The sequence below is a fragment of the Condylostylus longicornis genome, unplaced genomic scaffold, assembly GCF_029603195.1.
Source record: "Condylostylus longicornis isolate FDR11 unplaced genomic scaffold, ASM2960319v2 ptg000013l, whole genome shotgun sequence".
Taxonomy (NCBI): domain Eukaryota; kingdom Metazoa; phylum Arthropoda; class Insecta; order Diptera; family Dolichopodidae; genus Condylostylus; species Condylostylus longicornis.
The window spans coordinates 7,869,867-7,895,595 of NW_026577982.1; the positions used below are offsets into that span (position 1 = coordinate 7,869,867).

General features: G+C 27.0%; 8 protein-coding genes across 8 annotated transcripts; 4 read left to right on the forward strand and 4 right to left on the reverse strand.

Annotated features, from left to right (window-relative positions):
- Nucleotides 1–6,608: 6,608 nt before the first annotated feature.
- Nucleotides 6,609–9,575, forward strand: LOC129605675 (hepatocyte growth factor-regulated tyrosine kinase substrate). The gene is made up of 9 exons (XM_055515569.1): nucleotides 6,609–6,758; nucleotides 6,874–6,958; nucleotides 7,017–7,281; nucleotides 7,350–7,586; nucleotides 7,637–7,753; nucleotides 7,831–7,932; nucleotides 7,997–8,224; nucleotides 8,325–9,099; nucleotides 9,159–9,575. The coding sequence occupies exons 1-9, from the start codon at nucleotides 6,725–6,727 to the stop codon at nucleotides 9,566–9,568; spliced, it is 2,253 nt and encodes a 750-aa protein (XP_055371544.1). The 5' UTR covers nucleotides 6,609–6,724; the 3' UTR covers nucleotides 9,569–9,575.
- Nucleotides 9,576–9,803: 228 nt separating this feature from the next.
- Nucleotides 9,804–10,638, reverse strand: LOC129605421 (PSME3-interacting protein). The gene has a single exon (XM_055515191.1). The coding sequence runs from the start codon at nucleotides 10,546–10,548 to the stop codon at nucleotides 9,805–9,807; it is 744 nt and encodes a 247-aa protein (XP_055371166.1). The 5' UTR covers nucleotides 10,549–10,638; the 3' UTR covers nucleotide 9,804.
- A 466-nt stretch (nucleotides 10,639–11,104) lies between these two features.
- On the forward strand, nucleotides 11,105–12,677 carry LOC129605422 (tetratricopeptide repeat protein 19 homolog, mitochondrial). The gene is made up of 5 exons (XM_055515192.1): nucleotides 11,105–11,397; nucleotides 11,468–11,602; nucleotides 11,657–11,951; nucleotides 12,008–12,155; nucleotides 12,212–12,677. The coding sequence occupies exons 1-5, from the start codon at nucleotides 11,163–11,165 to the stop codon at nucleotides 12,461–12,463; spliced, it is 1,065 nt and encodes a 354-aa protein (XP_055371167.1). The 5' UTR covers nucleotides 11,105–11,162; the 3' UTR covers nucleotides 12,464–12,677.
- Nucleotides 12,678–12,813: 136 nt separating this feature from the next.
- Nucleotides 12,814–14,980, reverse strand: LOC129605518 (WW domain-binding protein 11). The gene is made up of 8 exons (XM_055515328.1): nucleotides 14,829–14,980; nucleotides 14,645–14,770; nucleotides 14,482–14,579; nucleotides 14,273–14,413; nucleotides 14,087–14,212; nucleotides 13,429–14,026; nucleotides 13,161–13,362; nucleotides 12,814–13,099 (listed from the first exon to the last, which is right to left on the reverse strand). Exons 1-8 carry the CDS (start codon nucleotides 14,890–14,892, stop codon nucleotides 12,916–12,918), a joined length of 1,539 nt encoding a protein of 512 aa, XP_055371303.1. The 5' UTR covers nucleotides 14,893–14,980; the 3' UTR covers nucleotides 12,814–12,915.
- Nucleotides 14,981–15,542: 562 nt separating this feature from the next.
- LOC129605690 (germ cell nuclear acidic protein-like) lies at nucleotides 15,543–19,875 on the forward strand. The gene is made up of 12 exons (XM_055515595.1): nucleotides 15,543–15,609; nucleotides 15,672–16,067; nucleotides 16,122–17,570; nucleotides 17,635–17,823; nucleotides 17,886–18,209; nucleotides 18,263–18,345; nucleotides 18,413–18,623; nucleotides 18,683–18,883; nucleotides 18,949–19,141; nucleotides 19,225–19,374; nucleotides 19,431–19,538; nucleotides 19,619–19,875. The coding sequence occupies exons 1-12, from the start codon at nucleotides 15,543–15,545 to the stop codon at nucleotides 19,872–19,874; spliced, it is 3,627 nt and encodes a 1,208-aa protein (XP_055371570.1). The 3' UTR covers nucleotide 19,875.
- A 77-nt stretch (nucleotides 19,876–19,952) lies between these two features.
- Nucleotides 19,953–21,098, reverse strand: LOC129605323 (coatomer subunit epsilon). Its single transcript, XM_055515006.1, has 2 exons — nucleotides 20,954–21,098; nucleotides 19,953–20,883 (listed from the first exon to the last, which is right to left on the reverse strand). The coding sequence occupies exons 1-2, from the start codon at nucleotides 21,081–21,083 to the stop codon at nucleotides 20,096–20,098; spliced, it is 918 nt and encodes a 305-aa protein (XP_055370981.1). The 5' UTR covers nucleotides 21,084–21,098; the 3' UTR covers nucleotides 19,953–20,095.
- A 692-nt stretch (nucleotides 21,099–21,790) lies between these two features.
- On the forward strand, nucleotides 21,791–23,168 carry LOC129605569 (uncharacterized). Its single transcript, XM_055515414.1, has 3 exons — nucleotides 21,791–21,946; nucleotides 22,011–22,223; nucleotides 22,291–23,168. The coding sequence occupies exons 1-3, from the start codon at nucleotides 21,869–21,871 to the stop codon at nucleotides 22,981–22,983; spliced, it is 984 nt and encodes a 327-aa protein (XP_055371389.1). The 5' UTR covers nucleotides 21,791–21,868; the 3' UTR covers nucleotides 22,984–23,168.
- Nucleotides 23,169–23,542: 374 nt separating this feature from the next.
- LOC129605549 (uncharacterized) lies at nucleotides 23,543–24,376 on the reverse strand. Its single transcript, XM_055515378.1, has 3 exons — nucleotides 24,190–24,376; nucleotides 23,850–24,115; nucleotides 23,543–23,792 (listed from the first exon to the last, which is right to left on the reverse strand). The coding sequence occupies exons 1-3, from the start codon at nucleotides 24,311–24,313 to the stop codon at nucleotides 23,625–23,627; spliced, it is 558 nt and encodes a 185-aa protein (XP_055371353.1). The 5' UTR covers nucleotides 24,314–24,376; the 3' UTR covers nucleotides 23,543–23,624.
- Nucleotides 24,377–25,729: the final 1,353 nt, after the last annotated feature.

The following is a 25,729-nucleotide window of genomic DNA, read 5'->3' on the forward strand; positions in this document are numbered from 1 at the left end:
AATAAAAAAAAAAATTGTGGACTCCCTCGCGTGCGGGTGGGGAGGGGTGGTTGGCCGTGGGAACTTATTATTATTATTATTACTATTTTTTTCTGAGTTATTGCTTTAATTATTGTTGCTTTTGCTTCAAAAAAAAAATTAAAAAAAAATTTAAAAATTTAAAAAAATAAAAAAATTAATAGTAATAATAATAATAAAAAAATTTTTGTGGACTCCCTCGCGTGCGGGTGGGGAGGGGTGGTTGGCCGTGGGAACTTATTATTATTATTACTATTTTTTTCTGAGTTATTGCTTTAATTATTGTTGTTGCTTTTGCTTCAAAAAAAAATAAAAAAAATTGACAAATTAGTAATAGTAATAATAACAATAACAAAAGAAATATCTTGAAAATTTTTTGTTAACAAAAACAAAATTTGAAATTAATTATAGGCAATCTCCATTCACATTTCATGTGTAGAGACGTGATGTAGCAATATATTACCTACACTCATCTAAAATGCAATTTACCTATTAATTTAGTACTTAAGAAATTTTACATATTTTTTAACTATAACATTAAACGTATGGTAGCAAAATAACTTTTAGAAGCACAGGTATATCATTAATTTAATTTGTGATCGAAAAATTTTGAAAATTGTAACATTTACAAATTTTATTAGGATCACAAATATATTCTTTAAATGCATGTTCAAATGCACATACATATATGTCTGTAAGTAGCTTAATTGTCAATGATAAATTAAAATGAATTCCAAGAAAATTACAGATTGCTTTCCACATATGTCACAAATTCCAGAATATAAATTAGGTAAAGTCCTGTTTATGCAGTGTTTTTGTGGGAAAGTCCAAAAAAAAAAATTAAAATCAATTTTTATGTTAATTCTATATATACATATATATGTATAACAACTAAACAATGCGTTAAACCTTTTAAATACATATTTAGAGATTTCTAGAATTTTATTCTTAAAATTTAAGTAGGTAATCAAAGTGGTTATATGCACTATAAATTGATAGTATAAAAGGCAAAGTAAAATGCATATTTCAATAATTCATAAGTGAACTTTATAAACAGAAGTAAGAAGCGGAATATACTAAAATAATTTTCCGAAATAATCAAATAAATATTTCTTTAAGGAATCTTGACAAAAAATTAAATTTTTAAATACGGATCTTAAAAATAAATTATTAAAATTTTTTAAAAACTTCATAAGAAGTTTAAAAAGAGTAATAATGCCAAAAATATTTAAAGATGTGACAAATAATAAAATGGAACAATCAACAAATGAATTAATTGATAAAAAAAATTCATTTAAATTAAATGAATCGGATAGTGACAAGGAAAATGATTCATCATTACAACATTCATTACTTTTATATCGTGAAGAATTAAGGAAACGTAAACGTTCTATAACATTAAAAACAGCTGTAATAAAAGCCGATATGACTGAAAAACTACTTAATAAAAATGTAAATAAAATGAAATGTTCACAGAATTTAAATGATAATTCAAATGATCATTTTAATTATGACATTTTAATAAATGATTTGAATGAATTTCAAACAGTTACCCGAAGTGTTATGTATAAAAAGAAATTAGAAAATCATATTGTACAAACACAACGTGCCTATGTCAGAAAAAAAATGGATCAATATTATAATGTCAATGAAAATGATAAAAAGGAAAAACAAGAAAATTCAAGTAAAATGAATACTAATATTAAGAAACCCACCGGTAATCTTAGATTTATTAAAATTTGATAATTTCATATATATGTGTGTGTGTATAATAAAAACCCCAGTAAAATTTGTGAAAAATATGGATTTGATCCTGATCACACTTTTTTATATGTCAAGCGAGAATTTATCACTTTATATATACCTCAAATTTTTAATATGTATGTCAAAGGAAGAATTTAATTCCAGTGTATTTTAAAATTAAAATATAATTATAATTTTAAATAATGTAAATTTTTTTTTAATGACATTAAAATGTAAATTTTGTAATTAATTGTAACCTTAATAAATAATAATAATAATTATTATAGAAAAATCTAAATTATATATTTTTATTCAATCAATTGCTTATAATCGAATTTGAAATATTTTATTTATTCTAAATGAAGTAAAATTGAGAAGTGGATTTCAAATATAGAACTGTCATACACTGCATTATGATAAAATTTGTAATAATAGCACTGCTTATTCAATTTTATTGTTTACAAATTTTTTTGTGAACTGAATTATGAACATTATTATGAATTTAATGAACATGTTTATAAATTTTGGAATTACTAATATCTTCAACAATTTTTAAGTATTGTATAACTGTAAATATTTGAAGATGTAAAATTGCTCTTTTATTAATAAACTTGCGTGGGTTACTTGCATAATCACAAAAAAAAAATCCCAGGGAATTATGATTATTAAGAAAGTAATTTAATGATTAATTGATGCTTTAATGATAAATGCTGACCCACCAGAATTAACTGAAAACCATCAAAATTCATTAAAAATATATGCTATTAAAGACTGTAGACTCTTAAAATTAGAGCACACATTTAAATTTTATAATATTAAATAAATTATAAATTTTAGTAACTACATAATTTACAGATACATACATAAATAGGTACAATGGATCAAATTTAAAATTTAATTTCTTTTCAAGTTTCTAAAATTTAATATAATACTTACTTCCAATGAACATATTCTAATTATTAAAATTCAAATTTTTGTTCATTGTTTCGCCTCTTTAGTTGGTGTTAAATTAAATTAGAATAGGGGAGAATGGTTATTTATGATAACTTATAATTTTTTATATCTGTACATTCTCTAAATATATTCTCTACATATTTGTTTCTTAATATTTTTTGTTTTACCTAAAAAATACCATTGGTATTATTAGGTGTTTTCAAAAACGCAATCTATATGTCGCGATATATAATGAAAATTGCGCTATATTTAGTTTGTCCTTAAAACTTTGTGAATTGCGCAGTTTAATCTTATTAACTGTATAGTTAAAATATGCAGTTATAGTATAATTAAAATATATTTATAATTATGTTTTTTGCAGTATTGCGTTTCACAGTTATTGTTTTGCAGTATTGAGTTTATGAAAATATCTATATTTTTAATAAAAAATTAATTTCTTTTTCTGCTTATATTTTACTGCTAATAAAATTCAGAACAGGTAGACATAATGCATTGTATGTGCAATATAAAAATGTTTTCCAACATGCGCACAATCCCATTACTTTTTTAAACCAACAAATCATACAAACTTTACCCTCACTATAAAATAAAGATTTAAGGATTCTGTATCGTACAATGAAACTTACAGGTATGTGCATTTAGTAAAGAATAAATTTAGCCTTATATTCTAGTTTACTAATTTTAGGTAATCAGAACACAAAAAAAAAATTGACCTGGTTGCAAATTAAGTGTACACATCGATTAATCATGCTTCATATTCATAAAGGATAAAATTTTTTTACCTTTTCTTTCGAAGTACGTACATATTTTTTTAAGGTACAAAACATTTTAAAAACATTTGTTTTTCTATATAAAAGGCAGTAAAAGTTCTGTAATTTAAAACAGTTTTAATCTATTCTTTAAGTATATTATAAAAGCTTAAACTGAAAATAATTTTTGCCCTAAAACAATTATTTTTTAATTGTCTTTGAGAAAAAAAAATAATGGTGAAAATTCTTAAAGATCTGACAAATTTAACTTTAAATAACAATAAAAAATCTACAAAATTACAAACAAATAATTTTTCTTTACCATATTCATTATTTTTATATCGAGAACAACTTAAGACTCGTAAATTTCATTTATTAGAAAAAGCTTTAACAAAAGTCAATATTACTGATAAATTGGTATTAAAAAGAATTTTCAAAATTAAAAATTCTCCTCCTACCATAAAACAAAATATAAAAGATATTTTGTTTGATTTACAAGAGTCTGATAATATGACAAAATCTGTGCTATACAAAAAGAAATTAATAAATCGTATAACAAAAATTGAAAGATTATTATTTATAAAACGGATGGATAAATATCATATTAAAAGTGGTTTGAAAAATCAAACTGCTGAGAGAAATTATAACTCTGGGAGGGGGTCAATAGGAGATGGGAAATTTCATAAACTCAATAAAGAAAAGCCGGTTTCGAAAAGTGGTTATGAGCAATGGGAAAAAACAATATAAAATAGCTAAAATATTTTAAGAGAAAATCGGAACCTTGTATATGACTTAAAAAAAAAGAAACCAGTGGCGGCGTTGAAGAAATTCTATGGAAATAAGCTAGTAGAAAATAATAAAATAAAAAAAATTATTTAAAATTTGGTTTTTTTTTTTTATCTATTTTTGAATTCTTATAATTTTTTTTAATATTAAACACTACGGACAGTCGTCCTGTAATATTAAAAAAATATCTCGTTTTTTCATTTGAATGTGCTATTTTCCCAATAAGATTTCTCAAAAAGTTTCTCAAAATATCGACCTTAAAAAAAATAAATGCAGGGTGACTAAATTTTGCAATATGGAAAAATTTTTCTCACTTAAAAATTACATTACGAAATTATTAATCTAGTATATAAAATTCAGTCTCTTTATTTTCACCTGGTAAATTTGATAGCAGTCTAATTTTATTATTTTAAAAAATTTAAAACACTAAAGAATTTAACAGCGACACATAACAGTTAAAAAATCATACCTCGTGCAACAATGAAACATTTCAATTGGAACAGATGAAATAATTATTATGTATATAAGTAGACAATTCACAAATATTCTTGTGCTAAGAAGAATTCTTATTCTAAAGAACTTATATAACGCATTAAAATATACAGAGGTTTGCTAGTACTAAATGGAATCAGGTAAATATAAATAGTACTCGTATATAAATTGGTCATTTTGCAGGTAATAGTTTTAAACAGCTTAATTATACCTTCACCCCTTCTATAACCACTTTTACACTATGTACATGAGTTTTAGTTGAAAAAGATAACAAGATTTTCTCGCTATAAATATCCATACAATTTTTGCAAATTCTTCAGTATCAACAAAATTTTCGTATAAGAGACATATATAACAATATTCGCAATTAATATAAATATAAGAGATATAATAATATTCGCAATTAATAGTCATATAGTCTTGATTTACTCTAATTATCAACATAAAGTACAACGAATTAAATATGTCAGCCATTGTTGAAGCATCAAAAAATTTTGAAGGGGAACAAAAGAATCCCGAAAATAAAAAAAAATATTTAAAAATAATTAGTTCTAAATTTGATTTAGGATATACGTTATCATACAGTATATATTTATACCAACAACAATTAAAACGAAAAGATTCACCTAAAGTGAAATTGAATGTTACTAAAGTTCATATAACCGAAATATTAGTTAAGAAGACAATTGAAAAATTGAAAAAACAACAGGAATCAAGAAACACATTAAATTATATTGAAGATGAAAATGTAGAAACAATTGAAGAGGATGATTATAAACCATTAAAAATCAATGACATTGAAATAATAGCACAAAATTTAAAATATAAAACAAAACTGGAAAGAGAAATTAAATCATTTGTTGTAAAGAAAAACCAAATTATGAATAAAAATAGCAAAGAAATGAATAAGAAAATAAATGACAAATTAAAACAGTAAAGGAGAATTACAAGAATTTTCCTGCAATTACTTATAAGTTATTTACTAATTCAGTAAAAATAATTTTAGTTCATAGTTAATATTATACAAATAGATAATTTTATTTTTTTTTTTAAATTTGATTTAATTTTAAAATTTTGTAGATTAGGAGACTTAAGATTAATTATGGATAAAACGAATATGATTACTTTTAAATTTGTAATAAATTACCCAAAATATAAAATTTTCTTTTTTAGCTTTCCTAAAAATCTTAAAGACCAGCCAAACATGAAATCAGTCTGCCACATTTAATATTTTTTCTACGTTATTTCTTATTACAGAAAATAAATAAAATTCTAACATACGACTATTGTGTAGCATGTATTTATTACGTATGTATTTTAATGAATTATTTATGAATTCATCAACTAATAATATAATTTTTAAATGTTTTTTTAAAAAAGTATTAACTTTGGCTGTTTACCGCACGTGAGCGCGTAGTCAGGTTAAATTCAAGTGTTACCACAATTTTTACTTACCCAATAAAAATTTAATATAAAATAAAGTAGAAGTGATTTTGCGGGCTCTTGATTGATATTTAAAAATAATATAAAATTAGTTAAATTTTTTGAAATTGAAAAAAAATTATTTTAAATTTTCTATTTAATTTCGTATTTTAATAGAATTATTCTTTATTTTTAACTTAGAATTATTCTTTATTAATTATTAACTTTTATTCTTTAGAGTTTTTATTCTCTTTCCACAATGAAATATCCTGTTATTCGAAAGTACCGTAAAAAAACGGTAAAAGAGAAAATATAATTATGACAATTTTCTTGTATAAATAAATTTACTTTAGTTTTATTAATCTACGCTAGAAGTCACTTCAGTTTCTATCGCATAGTTTTTTTAATATTTTGACATTTAATTGATGTTTAGAAATCAAAAGTTGTGCAAAGTCAAAGCTATTGCTAATTAAATAGAAATTTTGAGAAAAAATATTAATATTGTGTTTTTGTTTTTTATATAAAATATTTAGTGTGATAAAATTTGAAAGTATTACAAAATGTTTGGAGTTTCGTATTTTGATAAAAATTTAGGTTTGTGTTCAAAAAGAAAACAAGTTAGAATTGTACTTTATCACTAATGAGTCATCTTCAGCAACAAAGAATTTTTATTCAAATATTGAATTAAGTTTAAAATTTTATTTTTCAGAAAATGCCACAAGCCATCTTCATTTGGAACCAGATTGGCCATCAATATTATTAATTTGCGATGCTATAAGGCAAAATGATATAAGGTAAATTGTATATTAAAAAAAATTAATTTAGTTGATTTTTCATGTTGAATTTTTTTAGTGCAAAACAAGCATTCCAGTCAATTAAGAAAAAAATGTCATCACCAAATCCTCATTCAGCATATTATGCTCTATTGGTGTTAGAAAGTGTTGTTAAAAATTGTGGCACTCCAATGCACGATGAAATTTTTACGAAAGAAAATTGTGAGATGTTTAGCAATTTTATTGAAGAAACACCACATGAAAATGTAAGACAAAAGTTATTAGAACTTGTACAAACATGGGCATACGCATTTCGTTCTTCTGAAAAATATCAATCAATTAAAGTAAGTGAAAAATATAATTCCTATGTACATGTAAAATCTAAAATCTAAAATGCTTTATTAATTTAAAGGATACAATGACTATTCTTAAAGCAAAAGGACATATTTTTCCGGAGTTGAAAGAAGCAGATGCAATGTTTACAGCAGATACAGCCCCTGGATGGGCTGACGGAAAAGTTTGCCACAGATGTAGAGTTGAGTTTTCGTTCACAATAAGAAAACATCATTGCCGCAATTGTGGGCAAATTTTTTGCGGGCAGTGCTCATCAAAACAATGTCCATTGCCAAAATTTGGAATTGAAAAAGAGGTCAGTTATATATTTTTCTTTTTCATGCCCTAATTGAATTTAATATCTAGGTACGGGTTTGCGATGGCTGCTATGCTAACCTACAAAAACCTCAATCTAAAAGAAATGTTGTGGATACTGATTTACCAGCGGAATATTTAAACAGTACTCTGGCTCAACAGCCGCAGGTTAAATTATTTTTGTTTTTTCTATTTTTTCTTTTGTAATAATATAAATAATAATAAATTTTACTTTTCCTACAAAGAACCCTCCAAGAAAATCTGAACAAGAGTTGAAGGAGGAAGAAGAATTGCAATTAGCTTTGGCCCTAAGCCAATCTGAAGCCGAACAAAAAAATAAAGAGAAGGTTAAATTAATTTTTAGTAACGTGAAACATCTATACTAATAAACGTTTGTATTATCAATTCCAGTCAAAAGCGATGTCCTTCAAACCTTATAAAATAGAAGAACCGTCGTCTCCAAAGTTTTCAAGTTCATTTGAAAGTGAAGAGCAAGTGAGTGATCCTGAACTAGCTAAATATTTAAATAGAAATTTCTGGGAACAAAAAAAAAGTGCTGCCGCAGTTGCTCCAGCTAGTCCTTCAGCTCCTAGTCCTATGCCACAACAAATTGTTTCAAATATAACAAATAACAGTAAGGTATAGCAAAAAAACCTTGTAAAAAACCTGATTTTAAATTTAATCCTTCATTTTTTCTTAAATCTTTGATATTCCTGAATTCTTAATTTGTGTACTACAGCTGTTGTCAGAAGATGAGGAAATGGACGATTTCGCCATAAATATGAAAACTCAGGTAGAGATCTTTGTGAATCGTATGAAGTCAAATTCCAGTCGTGGGCGAAATATTGCAAACGATACTTCAGTTCAAACCCTTTTCATGAATATAACTTCATTACACTCTCAGCTTTTAACTTATATAAAAAAAACAGATGATAAACGGATGTGGTGTGAACAACTACAAGATAAGTTGAATCAAGTAAAAGACTCGCGTGCGGCCTTAGATCTTCTACGTCAAGAACATGCTGAAAAATTAAGGAGAGCTGCTGAAGAACAAGAACGCCAGAGACAGTTGCAAATGGCTCAAAAATTAGAAATAATGAGAAAGAAGAAACAAGAATATTTACAGTATCAAAGGCAATTGGCACTACAACGTATTCAAGAACAGGAAAGAGAAATGCAAATACGACAGGAACAGCAAAAGGCCCAATATCGAATTGGACAAAGCCAGCTTGGTTATATTCCAAGTGGGCAGCCGGGATCACCTAATCATCAAATGAATACTACAGGAATGTTCATGCCCTTTGGTTTTCCTATTCCAGGACAACAGGGGCCAATTAATCAGTATCCAGGCTCTAATCCACCACCACAACAAAACGTAGCTGATATTTATGCAAACAACTCAGGTATTGGAAATCAAATAAATTCTCAAATGACTGGCGTGGGACACAATATTCCTCAATATATTCCACAAGGGAATTTACAAAATATGCATCCTCCCAATATAGATCAAACAGGTAAAAAATTAATAAATATGCAACTTAAAAAAATTCTTCTAAAATATATTAATTGACAGGAAACATAGACAATGTAAATATAAACCATGGGTTAAATGCAAACATACCACCAGGGCACCCTGGAATGATGTCGAATCCTAACTTGAACCAAAACCAAAACATCCATCAAAACGCAAATCAAAATATGGCTTCTAATCAACATTTAAATCAGAATGGAAATACGAATCAAAACATACAGCAGACTAATCAAGGCTTACAAGATTTAAATAACCCAATGACCAATAATATGATTCCACAGCAATCTGGTATGATGGGGGTTCCTCAAAATCAAAATCAAGAACAAACAGTACCGTCAGTTCAATCATCATCTGCTACTAATGTAGCTTCAAATGAAATTGGAAGTACTGGTGTGGAAGAAAATCAAGAAGAAATAGAAGTTAAAACTGCTGAATTGATAAGTTTTGATTAAAAATATTACCTAAATAAAACTTAGATAATGTAAAAAACAACATAAAAATATAACTTTACTGTACATTTATTTACCCTTTAAAGTAGATTTAAGGAAATTTCTTTATAAAGTTGTTTTTCAATTCTTATCCATGTTAATTTATTTATCAAAGAATGTTTATCGAAAATTAACGACTGCTAATAATAAATTTGTATTGAACTTCTTTAAACAAGTTACGATATCATAATTATTTTTACTTATTCTTGCTCTTGTTCACATTTCTTTTGCTTTTTCCTTCCACAAAGATCATATTTTTCATTTGAAATTTCTTCATCACTATCAGAGCTCATTTCTGAATCTGATGATTCTTTGTAACGTCCTATACCAGGTAAAATTGCAATGCATTTCAGAGCTCCTTTATCCGCAGTATTAGCCATATTTGCAGTAGTTTTCTCTATATCATTTTCAGGTTTTCGTTTTTGAGCAATTTTTTTAGTTTCCATATCAGAATTTTGCGCATTGTTTGTTTTTGAAGTTTCACATGTTCCAGATGGTTTTCTTATTATGCCACTCATTAAAGATTTTTGTGTAGATTTTGTTTTCACTATTTTAGAATTTGGTTTAGAATTCATATTTTCAATTCTTTTTTGATTTGTTTTTTCTTGAAGGGCTGCAACTTGTTTTCTATAATCTTCAAGTTCTTTTTCAACCTCCAACTGTTGTTTTTTTTCATTTTCATATTTTTGCTTACTAACTAAATCAAGAAAATGCACTTCATCGTCATCAAGACCTCGAATCAAATTTTTTAATTTGTGCGCTTCCTCATATTCTAAATCTTTTTTCATTTTCTGTTCTTTTAATTTTTCATAAAGAGATCTACTATCATATGGTTCTTCTGGAGCCTCCACTGGATCATCACAATTTCGTACTTTTTCCCATTCTTCTTGTCTTTTCTTCTTCATTTCGACAATTTCTGCTTCTGTTATAAATTTAGAACTCATTGTTTATAAAAATATTTTTTAAAAAACAATTTAATATTGCAAAATTTATCAAATTTGGTATGCATGTACTTCTCAAAGTGAAGTTTTGTTTTTCTTGAACAAAATTTGACATTAGCACTATATTAGTATACTACTGACATATCTTTCTCATATCGATCTACAAGGGAAATTTCATGTGGATTATGGAACATAATCCACAAATAGTGATGGATTAATTATGATGTTGCAGTTGTCATCATGATTGTTATACTCAAGTGCTACTATAGGATTGTAATTTAAGAGATATGTTTTTTGTCCTTTCTTAGTATAGATCAGTTTTAGTATGGGTTTCAAAATAAGAATTAAATGTTTTATTCTTCATAATTTCACAGTTTTGTACTACTTATGTATAATTCGTATATGGCATAAACAAATTTTTTCTATTAGTTTCTATTGCTTTATTCTGACAAGAAGGTGTTTTTTCTGGACATCAAAATTTCGATAATCGCTTCGATATTAATTCCCAACTTTGTATGTTTTGTTTTGGTTTATTTTCTGTTATGACGTAAAAATATTTACATTTTCATGACAAATTATTATTGTATAAAATTAAAATTTCTTTGGAAAAGGATAATATGAATGCGATAATACTTAGAATGATGAATATATCATCGAGAAGTTCAAGAAATATTAAATATTTCAAAAACTTTAAAGTATGTTCGGTCGAACATTTCCCAAAGGAACAAAATTCGCGATTTTTGTGCAATCAAGTTATGCTAAACTCGACTAATTTTAAACAACAAAATAAAAAGTATCCGATATTTCCTATTGTTTTTGCTGGATTATTTTTTAAAAGTAAATCGGAAGAAGGTCAGAAAAAATTTCAAAAACTCACTCTTTATAGTAATAGAACATACATAAATTTTTTTATACTTTGTAGAGGAATCTCCGGAGCATCATTTAATAACTACAATTAAACGTTCTATATTATGCATTCAAAGGCAAGAATATAATAAAGCTGAACAAATGTTGCATCTTGCATTGAAAATTGCTCAAGAAATGCAACATAAAGATGGTAAGAAAATACTTAAATGAAATTGCCGAATTCTTAATATTCCAAACGAATCAGGTATTACATATGTTTACGATGTTATGGCAAATTTAGCCATGGAACAAGAACAGTTTGAAAAGGCTGAAAAGCTTTTTACGGAAGTAATGAGACGATTACTTGGAGATGGATACAAAGAAGATGATAACAAAATTCTTCATATAAGTTCTAAAATAGCTCATATGTCACAATTAAAGGGTCAATTAGAAAAAGCTAAACAAGGTTTCATTTGGACAATTGAAAAGATAGAACAGAAGTTAAAATCATTACCAAATGATAACGATCTTCTAGAGTTATATGGTCTAACTAAAAATTGGTAACATTCTCACTAATCCACTACCAAATTAATAGAATTTTGTTACAACTCATAAGGTATGCACAACTTTTAATGCAAACTGAGAAATTTGCGGAAGCCAAAACGATGTTTATACAAGCTTATGATATATTGACAAATGAATATGGAAAATTTAACGAAGAGGCACTGATGATTTTGAATAATTTAAGTGTGGCTTGTATAAATGTAAATATGTACCTACACAAAAACTATAATTATTAAAAATTACATTTATCTTTTAGTTAAATGATCACATTGAAGCAAAAAAATACTTAGAGGAGGCTTTAGAATTGGCGAAAAATTTGCCGGAGATAGTAGAAGTCGGTGTACTAAAAGCGAATTTGGGTCTTTTGTACCTTAAAGAGGGCTTGGTAGAAAGTGCAAAAGAGATTTGTTCAACAGCTTATAGGTATGGGCACAAAATAAAGGACAAACGTGTGATAGAACAGGCGGAATATTGTTTAGATCAAATTCAAGCATCATTAAAAAAATAGTTAACAATTTTGTTAAAATAATTTGTTGCAAAAGTTCAAAATACAGTTAAAAAAATTAAATTAAAATATTTACAAGGTAAGCTGATTTTGAATACGAGTATGTCGTAGCAAGAGGAAAATTTCCCAATTGTTTGTAAGATGAATCAAATTTTATAATTTATTTATATGTTGTAATTTAGTACCAAATTTATCTTTAATAAATTGAAATTTTGATGTTAAATTTTGGTAATTTTTTAATGGTATGTTCTCGAGGTTGTGATAAGAATTTAGAATTATTCAACATATGAGAGTGTTGAAATTTTTGATTTTACATGTGTATCAAATAAAACTAAATAGAGGAATTTAAATTTAAACATTAGTTTACTCAATTTTTCGTTACTTTCCTTTTTATCTAATAACCTAGCTTTTAATTTACATACATAAAATATCTTAATTTAATGCTTTCATTGAATTTATAGAAGACCTTGCATTTCTTGCATAAATTGCATATAAGCATCATCCTTCGTCGCTCCAGTTTTAGCTTCGTTCTGTTTAATCTCTTGTGGATAAGGTTTTGGTCTTTTTTGTAATTTTTGATCATCTCTTTTAACACGTAATGCTGATGGCACGAAACGTGTTACATCAGCACTTAGATTTCTAAAAATAGTAAACATATTAAATATTTTCCATAATATTGAAAATATTAATCAAATCAAACCTTATTTGCGGTTTCGCAGTAATTGTTGTAACACCTTTAGAATCAGGCTTCTGTTGTAGTTGTTGTTGTTGCTGTTGTGCATTGTGATGACCTTTTTGATGATGGTGCATCATACGATTAGGTGGCATTCCTGGTGGTGGCCCAGGTGGCATTCTTATACCTAATCGTTGTGGCATACCCATACCTGGCCGTACAGGTGGACCTAAAAGCAAAAATTTTATTATTTTAAATTTTGCAAATTTTTATTTTTTTTTAAATTTTTATTTACCTTGCATTCTAACTCCAGAAATATTAGGTGGTACGCCCGGCCTCATTGGAGGAGGTCTAAATTGCATCATTGATGGTGGCATTCCAATTGGAGGAGGTGGTGGACCACCTGGTAAAGTGCCCATTGCTGGTGGGGGTGGAGGAATGGGGGGCAAAGGTATTGATAAACCTTTTTCAGGAATAACATTGTCTTCTTCCTCATCACCAGATTCTTCACTATTTGATTCATCAGTGCCTGAATTTTTATTTTCGTCATTAAACTTTTTCTCATCATCATCACCTTCATCGCTGGACTTATCACTATCACTTTCATCTAATTCGTTTTCGCGTTGGCGATGAACATCTTCAATTTCTTTCATGAATTCGTCAATATTTTTGCTTGAAAAAGAATTTTTCCGTCCTTCTGTATTTGAAATATCAATGTTTTCATCACTTTTTGCATTTTTCTTATTTACTGAAATTGGTAGAGGTATTTCCTCTTCTTCAGCATCGGAATCTAGTTCTCTCATTGTTATTAAATTAGGTGGTGGTCCAGGTGGACAACCAGGTGCCTCCTTTTTTCTTTTTTCAATTTTCTGAGAATGTGTTGTGTGACTAGTCTGAAATTTAATATTTTTAAAATAGAATACTACGAAACGTTAAAACAAATCTATAAGTACTGGATCAGAACGCTTTACTGTTGCTCCTGGTGGTGCTGGAGGCATTAAAGGAGGAAAATTCAAGACATTTGGTGGTGGCACTCTTGGCAAAGGGGTTGCTCCAGGCTGTTGTCCAGGTGTTGTCATCTAAAAAAGTGTGAATGAATTATTAGATTTTTAAATCTTTTTCGATTAATTTGTTTTTACTTGTGGTAAGGGAATCTCATCAATTTGGACACTTTGTGCACTTTTGACACTTTCAAAATATTGTTGTTTTTTCAAACGTTTTTTTTCGTACTCCACTTCTTTTCTTTTTAAATCGGCCCAAAGTTCTGGATCATCATTATGCTGTTTGTAAATAAGTAAAAGTAAGAAAAAGGTATCATAAGTGTATCAAATTTTCCTGAAGAACTTACATAAAGTCTCATCACCCTATCAAACGTTTCTTTAAGTTTTTTTCTTTTTTCTCGAAGAACTTTTTCATTAAGAGGAGATGGTTGATAAACATTGTATTCTGAAATTTCAACAATTTTACAGCATTCAATAAAACCTAAATACAAAGGGGTACTAAATTTTTACCCATTTCATCTATTTTTTCCATTTCTTCTAATATTTGTGCAGGATCTTTTCCTTTCAAAACTGCGGCACGAACCATTTGTCGTTGCCTTTTATTTTTTTTGAGTTCCTTTTTTCGGGCCTCCTTCCCTATAATTATTGCAATTTTTATTTAAAATTTTAATTACGAATTTTAAAAACTACTTACGAGCTTGATCCGTTGGATTCATATATTTACCACTCTTAGTGGTATTTATTGAACGACGTCCCATTTTTCTTATTGATAATAAAATAAAATATTTCTAAAAAATCAAATCAAAATAATTTTAATAAACAATCGTGTGCTGTCTTTTTATTTTTACTTTGGTTTGAAAGACAGCAGAATGAACTCTGACAGTTAAAGTCAATATATTTATTTTTCTCGACTGGAGCGCCATCTATTTTGTAATATCAACATTAACATAAACAAAAATTAGGTTCTGTGAGAGTGTATGAGAATGGAGTTTAAAAATCATTTCAAATTTATTTAACTAAATTATACCAAAGAACCATATTATTTATATGGGTCTTTCGTATAATTCAAATATATTATAATTCATTATAATAAGTGGTTTTTAAATACTCAATTCAGTATAAATATTGTGAGTGGTTATATAACATAATTGTTTTCCTTCCCCATACACATGATAATCATCATGAGTCAATAAATTTTACCTAACCCTGTTCTACTACATTTAGTTAGATCCCATTGTTTCCACTAAAATGACGTACCGAAAAAGTTTGAGAAACATTAGCTTTTTGAATTTAAAACTTTTAAATTTTATTCTAGATTGATTATTTACAGTTTGTTTATTTTGAAAGAGCTGATTATTGAGGAACAATTTTTTAAAAATTCTATTTATTATTAAAAATAAATATTGTAATGGATTATTTATATGGCTTGCTTGATTCCGAAGAATTTTACAGAATACCTTCTAATATCAAAGAACGTATGTTAATTGATTTAACTAGTTAATACTATGAGCATAAAGTTAATAGCTTTATTTTATAGGATTTGCCAAATTAACCTTATCAAAGAAGAAACAATTAAGAAAGTCATTGGAAGCAAATCTAATTCAAAAGGAAAAATCTAATGAATGTAAAGAATTAAGTAAAAATATTTTGCGAGAAATACTAACTGACGATTCCTCAGAAAGTGAGTTTGAAGAATTAAATAAAATTTTCGAAAGCAGCAACAGCAACTTCAATACTGATAAAAACATATCAAATAGGATACCTTATAAACCGAAAAAACTTTCCGAGATATTCAATCAATTGACTACATCTGATTCTGATGAAACACATTGCTCTGCAATTGAGAACATTGAGAAAAAGGAAAAAGAAGTTATTAGACCAGCACAATACAATATTACAGAGGACATGGAAAAATTAGAATTTTCAATTGAAAGTAAGTAAAAAAAATAGTAGTTACGAATTAAAAAATATGTAATTAAATTTTCAGATGAATCAAATGCAAATGAAAATTTATTAATAGATGTTTTGTCACAAAAAGTAAATAGCTTAGGTATTTGTTCACCAAGAAAATCTCAAACTGAACAGATTTGTGAGAAAACACAATTAATTTCCGTTGAAAGTGAGCGTAAAAGCTTAAATGATTTAGATACGATTAAAAGTTTTCCACCATTGAAAATTGAAAATGGAACCCAAAAACATATTGCTTTAGCAGAAACTGAACCAAATACAGACTTAATATTTGGAAATTATAATAAAACATCTGCTGCAGTAATAAGTTTATCTTCCGAAGAATCTGGTGAGAAATCTGAAGACTTAACTTCTGATAGTGAAGACCTAAATGACTACAATATTATTGTTGTAAGTGATTCCGATACTTCAATTTCAAGTTTAGGTCAACCCCCGAAAAAAAGTAGCGATGTTACTGAAAATTATTCAGATCAAATTTCCGACATAAAAGCTTCTGGACAAACTTTTTTACCAGATACATTGAGTAATGCAAAGGCAGATCGCTTAGAAGCTTTTTTAAATGATTTACCTGCACCTAATGAATTTTGCGGCATTAATAATATTGAAAATAGCATTCTTGCAAAATCTACAGACGAATCAAATTTGTACGACACCCTGTCGGTTGAGGAATCGGTAGAAATTTCTGGTACTTCTACAGAAAATGAAATAAAAGATTCAATTTTGAAAAAGAATGAAGAAATTTTAATATCACCTATTCAACAAGAAGAATCATTTATTCAAAAGAATTTTCCAAATACAAGTAGCTCATCAAATTTCCCGGAAAAGAATAATTTAAATCCTGATAAAGAATTCTGTAGAAATACATCTCAAAATGAAAAATCATCTGGTTCCTCTAATTACGAATATGAAGAAATAAGTGTTTCCGCAAAATTTAATATAAAAATTCATATAAATTCTCAACCAAATATTATTATTGATCAAAAAGAAGAAACTTACACTTCAGGAAATTGCAATGAAAGCCCAAAAACTCAAACTTCAAGACAAAGCGAGGTTTATCAGGAGAATTTAAAAGCGATAGCCCCCGCTTCCATTGTAGAGACGTTATCTGAAAGTGATAAAAAGAACATTTCTGTTGATAATATTGATGTAAAAGCAAAAAAGATTTTAACGAAATTATACGGAAATCAATGGCAAACACCAGAAAATATCAAAAAATTAGACAAAACAATTAATTCAAAAAGTAAAGACGATTCAAAATACCAAAATGACGAAAACCATTTAATTTTTCCTAAAAATGCTATAACTTTAGCAAAAAATAAAGACGCGGAATTTATGCCAGATAAATACCATAAAACTGAAAGCAAAATATTTAAATTACCTCCCAAAGTAGCGAAGCCCGTACTTAATGGGAACTCAAAGGTTGAAAAATTTGCTTGTGAAGAGCCAAGAATTACCGACTTTTCCCTTTGTAAGTATTTATTTAAACAAAAACATTATGTTATTCAAATTCAAACAATAATAATGTATTGTAGTTCATAAAAATGTACGAAATGATTTTGAATCAACCCGTTTGAATATTGCTAATAGCCCAGATAAAGAAGGAAAAATCCTAAAACAAAAATTGCCACTAACTGAAGCAAAAAAAAAAAATAAATCTAACTTGAACCTTGACATTCCTCAAACCGAAAAAATAAAAACTACTGCAATTGCCACGCGATCAGGTAAAGAAATTATTTATATTCATACCTACTTAATTTTTGCAAAATATTCAAACATAACTCAGGTCGACAAATTAAGCCTGTGCAATGGAAAAATCTTCTAGATATGGATAGCTCTTCTGATCAATGGTCCGATGATTCTCAAGCAGATGCGACTTACAAAACGCTGTCGTCTACAAAAAGCGACGGAATTTCTTCAGACTCTATATTGTCCTCAAATGACTCTGATATTAGTGGAAATCGTTTACCATCAAGAAGTAAAAAAAAGTCGAAACGTAGAGATGCAGGGAAAAAGAAGAGTTCGGACAATGATAAAATTACATATTTAGATTTATCACAGGAAGTTGTTAAAGTACAGACTGAATATAAAAGCCCACCAGCAAAAAATGGTAATTGATCAACATATTTCTCAAATCAAAACTAATTCATCTTAATTTAAAAGATCCACGCTTTAATGAAAAATTAGATAGCCTCTTAAAATCGTGCACATTTGAACCTCGGAAACAACTAGAAGCTACACCTACCAGGTTTTTATAAATGAATTAAATCCAATATAAATATTTTTCTGAAAACATTTATTTTAAGTTCGAACATAAGAAGAAAATTATTTAATCCTAATTTTGGAGATGAAAATGAAATTATACCACCAAATTCTCCACTAAGACCTTTGCAAAATGATTCCCAAGACATAAAATTGAGTATTCCATTATCATCACTTTTTGGAATGCCAATAAACAAAAAATTAGAATCTGTTAAAACTGGAACACCAATTTTCAAAATTCCATCAACTTCTACTGCTAAAGGTAAACCAAATATTGTTATTTTTTGTTGAATTTGTAGTTTGAATATTCAATAACTTCAGATAAATATAATACCCCAACTGCAAAAGAATCTAATTTTAAATGTCCTACAAAAGAAGAAACACCAAAAACTCCCAAAACACCTAAAACTTCTAAGACACCGAGGACTCCAAAATCTCAAAAAACAAAAACAGATTTAATTGAACAAGAAATTCCGGAGCATGTGCCGTTGAATAAATATGGCTTTTTGAAATCATTAGATGGTATTTGAAATTGTTTTTCATTCTTTTGTTCTTTCTTGAATGTTATTAAAATTTAATATTTTTAGTTATGGTACCGATATCACGCTGTCATCCGGATGCAATCATATACAGAGAAAATTATAAATCCAGAAAAGAAGAGTTATCCCATAGACTTTACAAGTTGTATAATGAAAAGTTATTTAAAAACGAATTAAATGTTCAAATTATTTGGAATAAAAAGTTGGTTAATACTGCGGGAAGGTGCAGCAACAAAAAAAAGTAAATTTTTTTTAAAATACATGCTTTATAGGTACCTAGTTTTCCGAGAAAATTGCACTAATTTATTAAAATTATTTTTTCAGAGGAAATTTACGTTCAAGCGTAATAGAGCTAAGTGAAAAAGTTTTAACAAGTGGTGATAGATTAAGGTGTACTTTGATACATGAATTATGTCATGCTGCCACATGGATATTTAATGGTGAGCATGGACATGGAGCCACATGGAAAGCTTGGTATGTCTTCTTTAAAATTTTTTGAAAATTTTCAATTAAATAAAAGCGCTTTTCAGGGCTCAAAAAGCAAATTTTGTCTTCCAAGAGTTACCAAAAATTGGAGTGTGTCACTCTTATGATATCGAATATAAATACACTTATAAATGCAAGTTATGCCAAGCTAAGTAAGTTTTTTTTTTCAAAACGATCTGGTGTTTATATAAGTACATTACTCTTTCAATATTAAATATACATTTTTAAATAGATCTCATGCACATTCTAAATCGAAAAAGGTCGAAAAAATAAGATGTGCTTATTGTCATGGTGCAATTGAAATTTTATTGAATAAAAAAGATAAAGATGGTAATATTATTTCAACGCCAATAAAGGAACCAACCGGATTCGCTAAATTCGTTAAGGACAATTATAAAAATTTCCAAAAACCCGAATTAAAGCATGCAGATGTAATGAAATTGTTGAGCACTGAATTTGCAGCATTAAAAGTGGACAATAAAAAATAAAAAATAATATGTGCAACAAGTACATCTATAGAAATGCTTATATGTATTTTTATATATGGAAATATTAATCAATTAATGTAGATTTGTCATCTTTAATGTTTTATTTTTGCAAAAGTTTTAAAAATAATTTTATGATTCGGAACAACTAAAATATTTTTGCATTTTTGTTAACATATGATTATATATATCGAAAAGTATCTACATAATATTAGAAAGGAGAACTAAACATTGATTTCTGGTTTGTAAAAAGTACAAAGACGATCAAACTCTTCAGATTTTTTATCTAAATCTTTAATGAAATCACACTCGGGATAGAATTGTCTTATTTGCTCTATGTATCTTGTAAGAATTTCTGAGCTTTTACCAGTGAGATGTGAAAGAACTATCAAATTAATCAAAGTATCTAAGTCATTATGCTTTTTAGCTAAAGCTTCCTTCAATATAGCATCAGCTTCTTCATATCTTTCTTGTGTAATGTGACATACAGCTTGTCCGTTTAAAAGTAAGGGTGTCGGTGGATATTTTTCACAGAATTCTTGATATATATGGAATGCCTCCTGTAAACCATCACCTCCACTACATATTCCAACCCATGCTTGAGCCATTTGTGTAAGAGTTGCATCATCACTTTTTTCTTGCATCTTTGCTAAAATTGGTTTTGCTAAGTCAACCCGGTTCATTTTCAACAATGCTTGTATGGTCATTGCCATACATTCTAAGTCGTTAGATCCTTGTAGTGCTCTTAATGTTTCTTCATGCATCTCTTCATGATCAAATATGATAGCTGCAGCTATTTGCCATATATTTGTTTCACCAACATCCTGCTGCAACTTTTCTTGGAAAAACGATACGATTTCTTCCCGTTTTTCTGGATTTTCAAAGTAATCGTATAAATATCGGAATGCAACTAAAGCAGTTTTATTATCAGAATCGATTTCCGAATTAATTAATCGACCAGATTGTATGGCTAAATATGACAGATATGAATATGCTAAGAGTTCGGGCGTTCCTGAAAATTTTGATCTTCAGTAAATAAAATATCTCATAAACTATAACTATATAAGCAAAAGAAAATTTACCAGTTGTTTGTTCCGGAAGGATTGTGTTAATACAGTTCATAAAATTACCGATATAATAAAAATTTCGTGCATCAAAAAGAATCCCATTTTCTTCTGCCTCTGAGTTTGGTTGATCTTTCTTTAAAGCCATATTTCAGATATATTAAAGGTTAAACAAATCTTAAATTATTAAATTTAATAATTTTTACTTAGACGTGTAACTTCATATATAAATTGTACTATGTAGTATGTGTCAAAAATGTCAAAATTAAGCCAACGCATACACACAATGACACAACTGTCAGTATTGCCAGTTCACAGGGTTTGTATGGTTTTCAAAACTTTGTCAAAATAACAAACCGATTTATACCAGCAGAAATAGAAAAACAGCTTAATTCCTATTTTAGATTTTTTTAAGAATGCTGCACAACAAACACGAATTTTTGCAGTTAAAAATTATATATGAACAAAACTAAAACTATTCTCTAAATTTTACTGAAAAATATTTGGAGTTTAAAATGAAAACCTTTAAACAACTGGTAATTAAGTGAAGTAATTCAAAGTATTCAGCTTATATGACAGGAAGTCATATAAAAGCTAGCAGCATACATTTTATAAAAAAAGTTGGTGAAACAAATGGCTTGCTCAGATTGCAGTCTTGTTATTTTAAAGGCGATGTAGAAGAATCTAGGTTAAAATATTTGAAAAAATTACTTTCAATAATTGATGGAACTAAATAGTATTAACCATGCCATATGTCTTCAAAAAACTTTTGGACATTTAAATGTTATATGTACTTCAATGTCAATCACAAAAAAAAAAGTTCAAAACAACAATTTAAAATATAAAAAGGTCGGATTCTAAAGTTAAAGTTTTACAAATATACTAATTTTAGTGCCTGCACCTCTTGATCTAATAAATTATTAACATTTTATTATGAGAAGCTGCTTTATACCGAATTGTGATGCGAATAATAGAGATCGGCGAAACAGACCGTTTTTTAATGTACCTAAAGTGGGTATAACTTTGTTTACATCTTTTATAGCATTCAATTACCTTTCACATTATTTCTATATAGGATCTGAAATTATATACTATATGGAAAGAAGTTCTGCCGAAGAAAAGGGAACTTAAATCTACAGATAAGGTTTGCGTAGATCATTTCGATGAATCTGATTTGATTACCACATATGAAACTCTGGTTAATGGTAAAATGGTTATTATACCACGGGGTCGACCGAAATTAAATGAAAATGCAATTCCATGTAGAAATTTAGCAAATTGTGATTATGTACATACATATACATATATTTGATCCATTTAGGGTAAAACATTTTTTTAATCTAAATATATTTTAGCCAAAACGTGGACGGAAATGCGGAGTTAAAAATACAAAAAATGAAAAATGTGAAATATCTTTGAAAAAAATTTCATTAAAACGCGTAAAAGTGAAAAAGGTATCCAATTTGAATGAAAAATCTTGTAATGTTATAGTTCATACAATTGAAGAATCCTTTCCGGACGAAGCTGAAGAATTTTTTAAGGAATTGTGTGAAGAGGAAAACACAAATGAAGAGGTTGAAAATAATGTAGTCAATGTTGTTTCAATAAATATCGATAAAAATAAAATTGATGAATGCAACACAATTTGTCAAAATAATAAGCAGGTTCAAAAAGAAAAAATTAAAATTTTTAATGATCTGTACGAAGATATTTTTGAAGTTGAACTACCTTCAACTTTGTGGGCTATACATCGTGATCCATCAAACGTTTTCATCGCCTTTACTTATTTTGATCCAATATTGTATTTATCATCAAAATCTATTATTTTATATAATAATTTGAAGGCAGCGGTCAACCTTTTTAATAAGCATTTTTTAGAAAAAGATTTGAATGACAGTTATTCTATAGAGGATGTTGGAGAACTTTTAAAAGAAGTTGATAAGATAAGACTATGTTCTTCTAATAAAGAGCTACACAGTTCTTGTGAACTAAAACTTAGTGAAAATGATGACAGTGTCTGTACTACTTGTTCACAAGAACAGTATTAGAAATAAAAAAAATAAATACATATATAGAGCTGATGTGAGAGTTTTTTCAATTGTATAAAAATATAAGGTAAAAACTCATGCATAAAATATTTGTCCGAAATAAGTATACATATTGTTTATTATTTTTTGAACGATGAAATAAAAAAATTTTAAAATTTGACTTAATTTTACGTTAATTTTTTGATAATAAGTTGAAATTCTATTGGTTTTGTAGATTTATAGATATTTAAGTTTAAAGAACAAGACGTTGAAACTTAAAGCTTATAAAAGAATGATAATTGATCTTTTTTTTAAACATACAAGTTACTTAATAATATCATAAAACAATAAAAACCTGAATAAAGTTTTCTAAATTTTTATTTTGACTAAGTGATTCTTATTATATTTATTTAGAAAATTTTGGGAGCAAAAATAAAAATGAATAGCTAGCTATATAATATAAATAAGAAATAATAGCTGACATTCACAGCTTCGAAATTTTAATTCAAATTTCTAAAAATTTTAAAGGTAAATGAGTTTGCAAGCTAAATTTGTGTTAATAATAAATTAAAGAAAACAATACTTGCCTAAATAGAAAATTTGCTGTTTTTATTGGAACTAAAAAGAATGTAAGAAACAGAATAAAAATAATATAATAGTGATTAATTTGTTAAAAATTTTGGGGCATCTTTTATATCATCTAAATGCTTCATATATGCTAAAAATATTGACCACATAAAACTACATATGCTAATAAATACAACTCGATTTTTTTCTGGAACAAAACCAAAATTTATTACAGCAACTACTGGCCATATCGATACAGCAGCCTAAAAAAAAATAATTGAAATCGAAGTTAGAAAGAAAGGCAAAATAAAATAATTAACCTTATATGTTGGTAAAAATTTATTTTTAACTTCTGTTGATGCGGCCTCAAAACCTTCTCCTTCAAATAACGTCATTAAATAATAGAAACAAGTCATCGCAGCTGGGGTATATGAGATAGTTTCTACAATAGCTTTAACTATTGCAATTTTTAAATTTGTTCCAGGATACATAGCTGATGCTACTTTAATCCAACCATATAATGTTGGAGCAACAAAAAAACCACCAAATAAACCAAAACGCATTACACGGCACCAATCAAATTTTTCTAAAATTATTTTTATTATTAATTTTTTTTTTGTTATTTTTAAAACATTTCAATAAATTGATTGCAATTTCAACCTTTTCCTTCCATAGTTTGCTGTATTAATGAACTAGCTGGCCATGTTATTGAATAAGTAATCATTCCTCTTGTTACAGGATATTTAGTGGTTATTTGTTTTATATTTTTTACTATATGGTTCATTTTTTAAAATTTCTGTAAAAAATATATTAAAAATTTAAGTAAAATTGAATGAAGTTCGATCACAATATTCTGCGTTTTGTTAATAAAAGTGTGAACTTTGTAAAAATCATGGTCGTTAGTTGTTACTTACATGTAAATTATATTTTAATGATTGTTATAAAAAAAAAATTCTGAATTAAAAATCATTGCTTTTGAGAAAACATAAAAAGATGTATAATGTCTAATTATAGAGACACGTGGTAGTAAGAGGCACAGACTAATTACATTTAATTTAAATTTCAATATTTTCAAATAATTTCTTGAAACAATTAAAATAATTTTTCCATTTAGTGTCTATATAAGTATTTAAGTAAGTTTAATGTAAATTGTAATGAAAATTGTAATTTTATTTTCAAAATTATTGTGGAATATAATTTAAATACTAAAATTTTTAATCATTTGAATAATAATAACCTTTTTTTAATACTTCATTATAATATATGTAAGCCTAAATCAGTATGACTGTACATAATGTATATTATTATTTGTATTCTTACAAATTTAAGATAAATACAATAATTATGTGTTATGTCAAAGGTTTATCAGAAAAAAACTCTTCTATTCCCCAAAAATTTTAAAATATTCATTACAAATGTGTAGATTCTAAATTAATAGAAAGATACTCCAAAATATTGCAATATAAAATTATTAATTTAGCAATAAAAATATTTTTAAATGCATATTTCTTATGTTGATCAAAAGGTTTTCGCAATAAACCGTCGATAACTAAAAATTCAATACTAGAGAATTATAAAATTGTAAGAATCTATGATTGTGGGTATAAGATGACCTAATAATATAGAATCCTATAAAACTGAGGTAACGAAAAATTATTAAAAATTAATTGAATTGCTTATGTACACAATATAAATAGAGTTTAGAGCAATTTAAGAGGCAGTATTAAGGTAATAAAAAAGAAAAAATATAAAACGTGTACTTATGTGTTCAAATTTTTTAAATTAATTTTTAGAGATCGTAATCAAAATAATTACAAAAGTAACAACAATTATGTATATAGATGTATACATATGTACATATATATATATCTAAAATTTCAAATGAAAATATTTTGGAAATCAATTTTAAAAAATGCAATTTTTCAGTTTTTTTCAAATATAAAAGATTTTGCAGATGCACGTATTGTTTATTTAAATTTGATTATAAAATAAAAAAAGCATTAAAAATTAAAAATTTCTTTTTTTCAAATAAAATTATACTTATGTATGTACATGCATTAATTTATTGTATAATATCAACTCACTTTCTATATATGTATATAATTAAGTAGATCCAATTAAATAACTATATCGTATAATATAAGCACCAGCCTTTTGTTCATATTTTAAATTTTATTTAAATAAAATGTACAATTTGTTT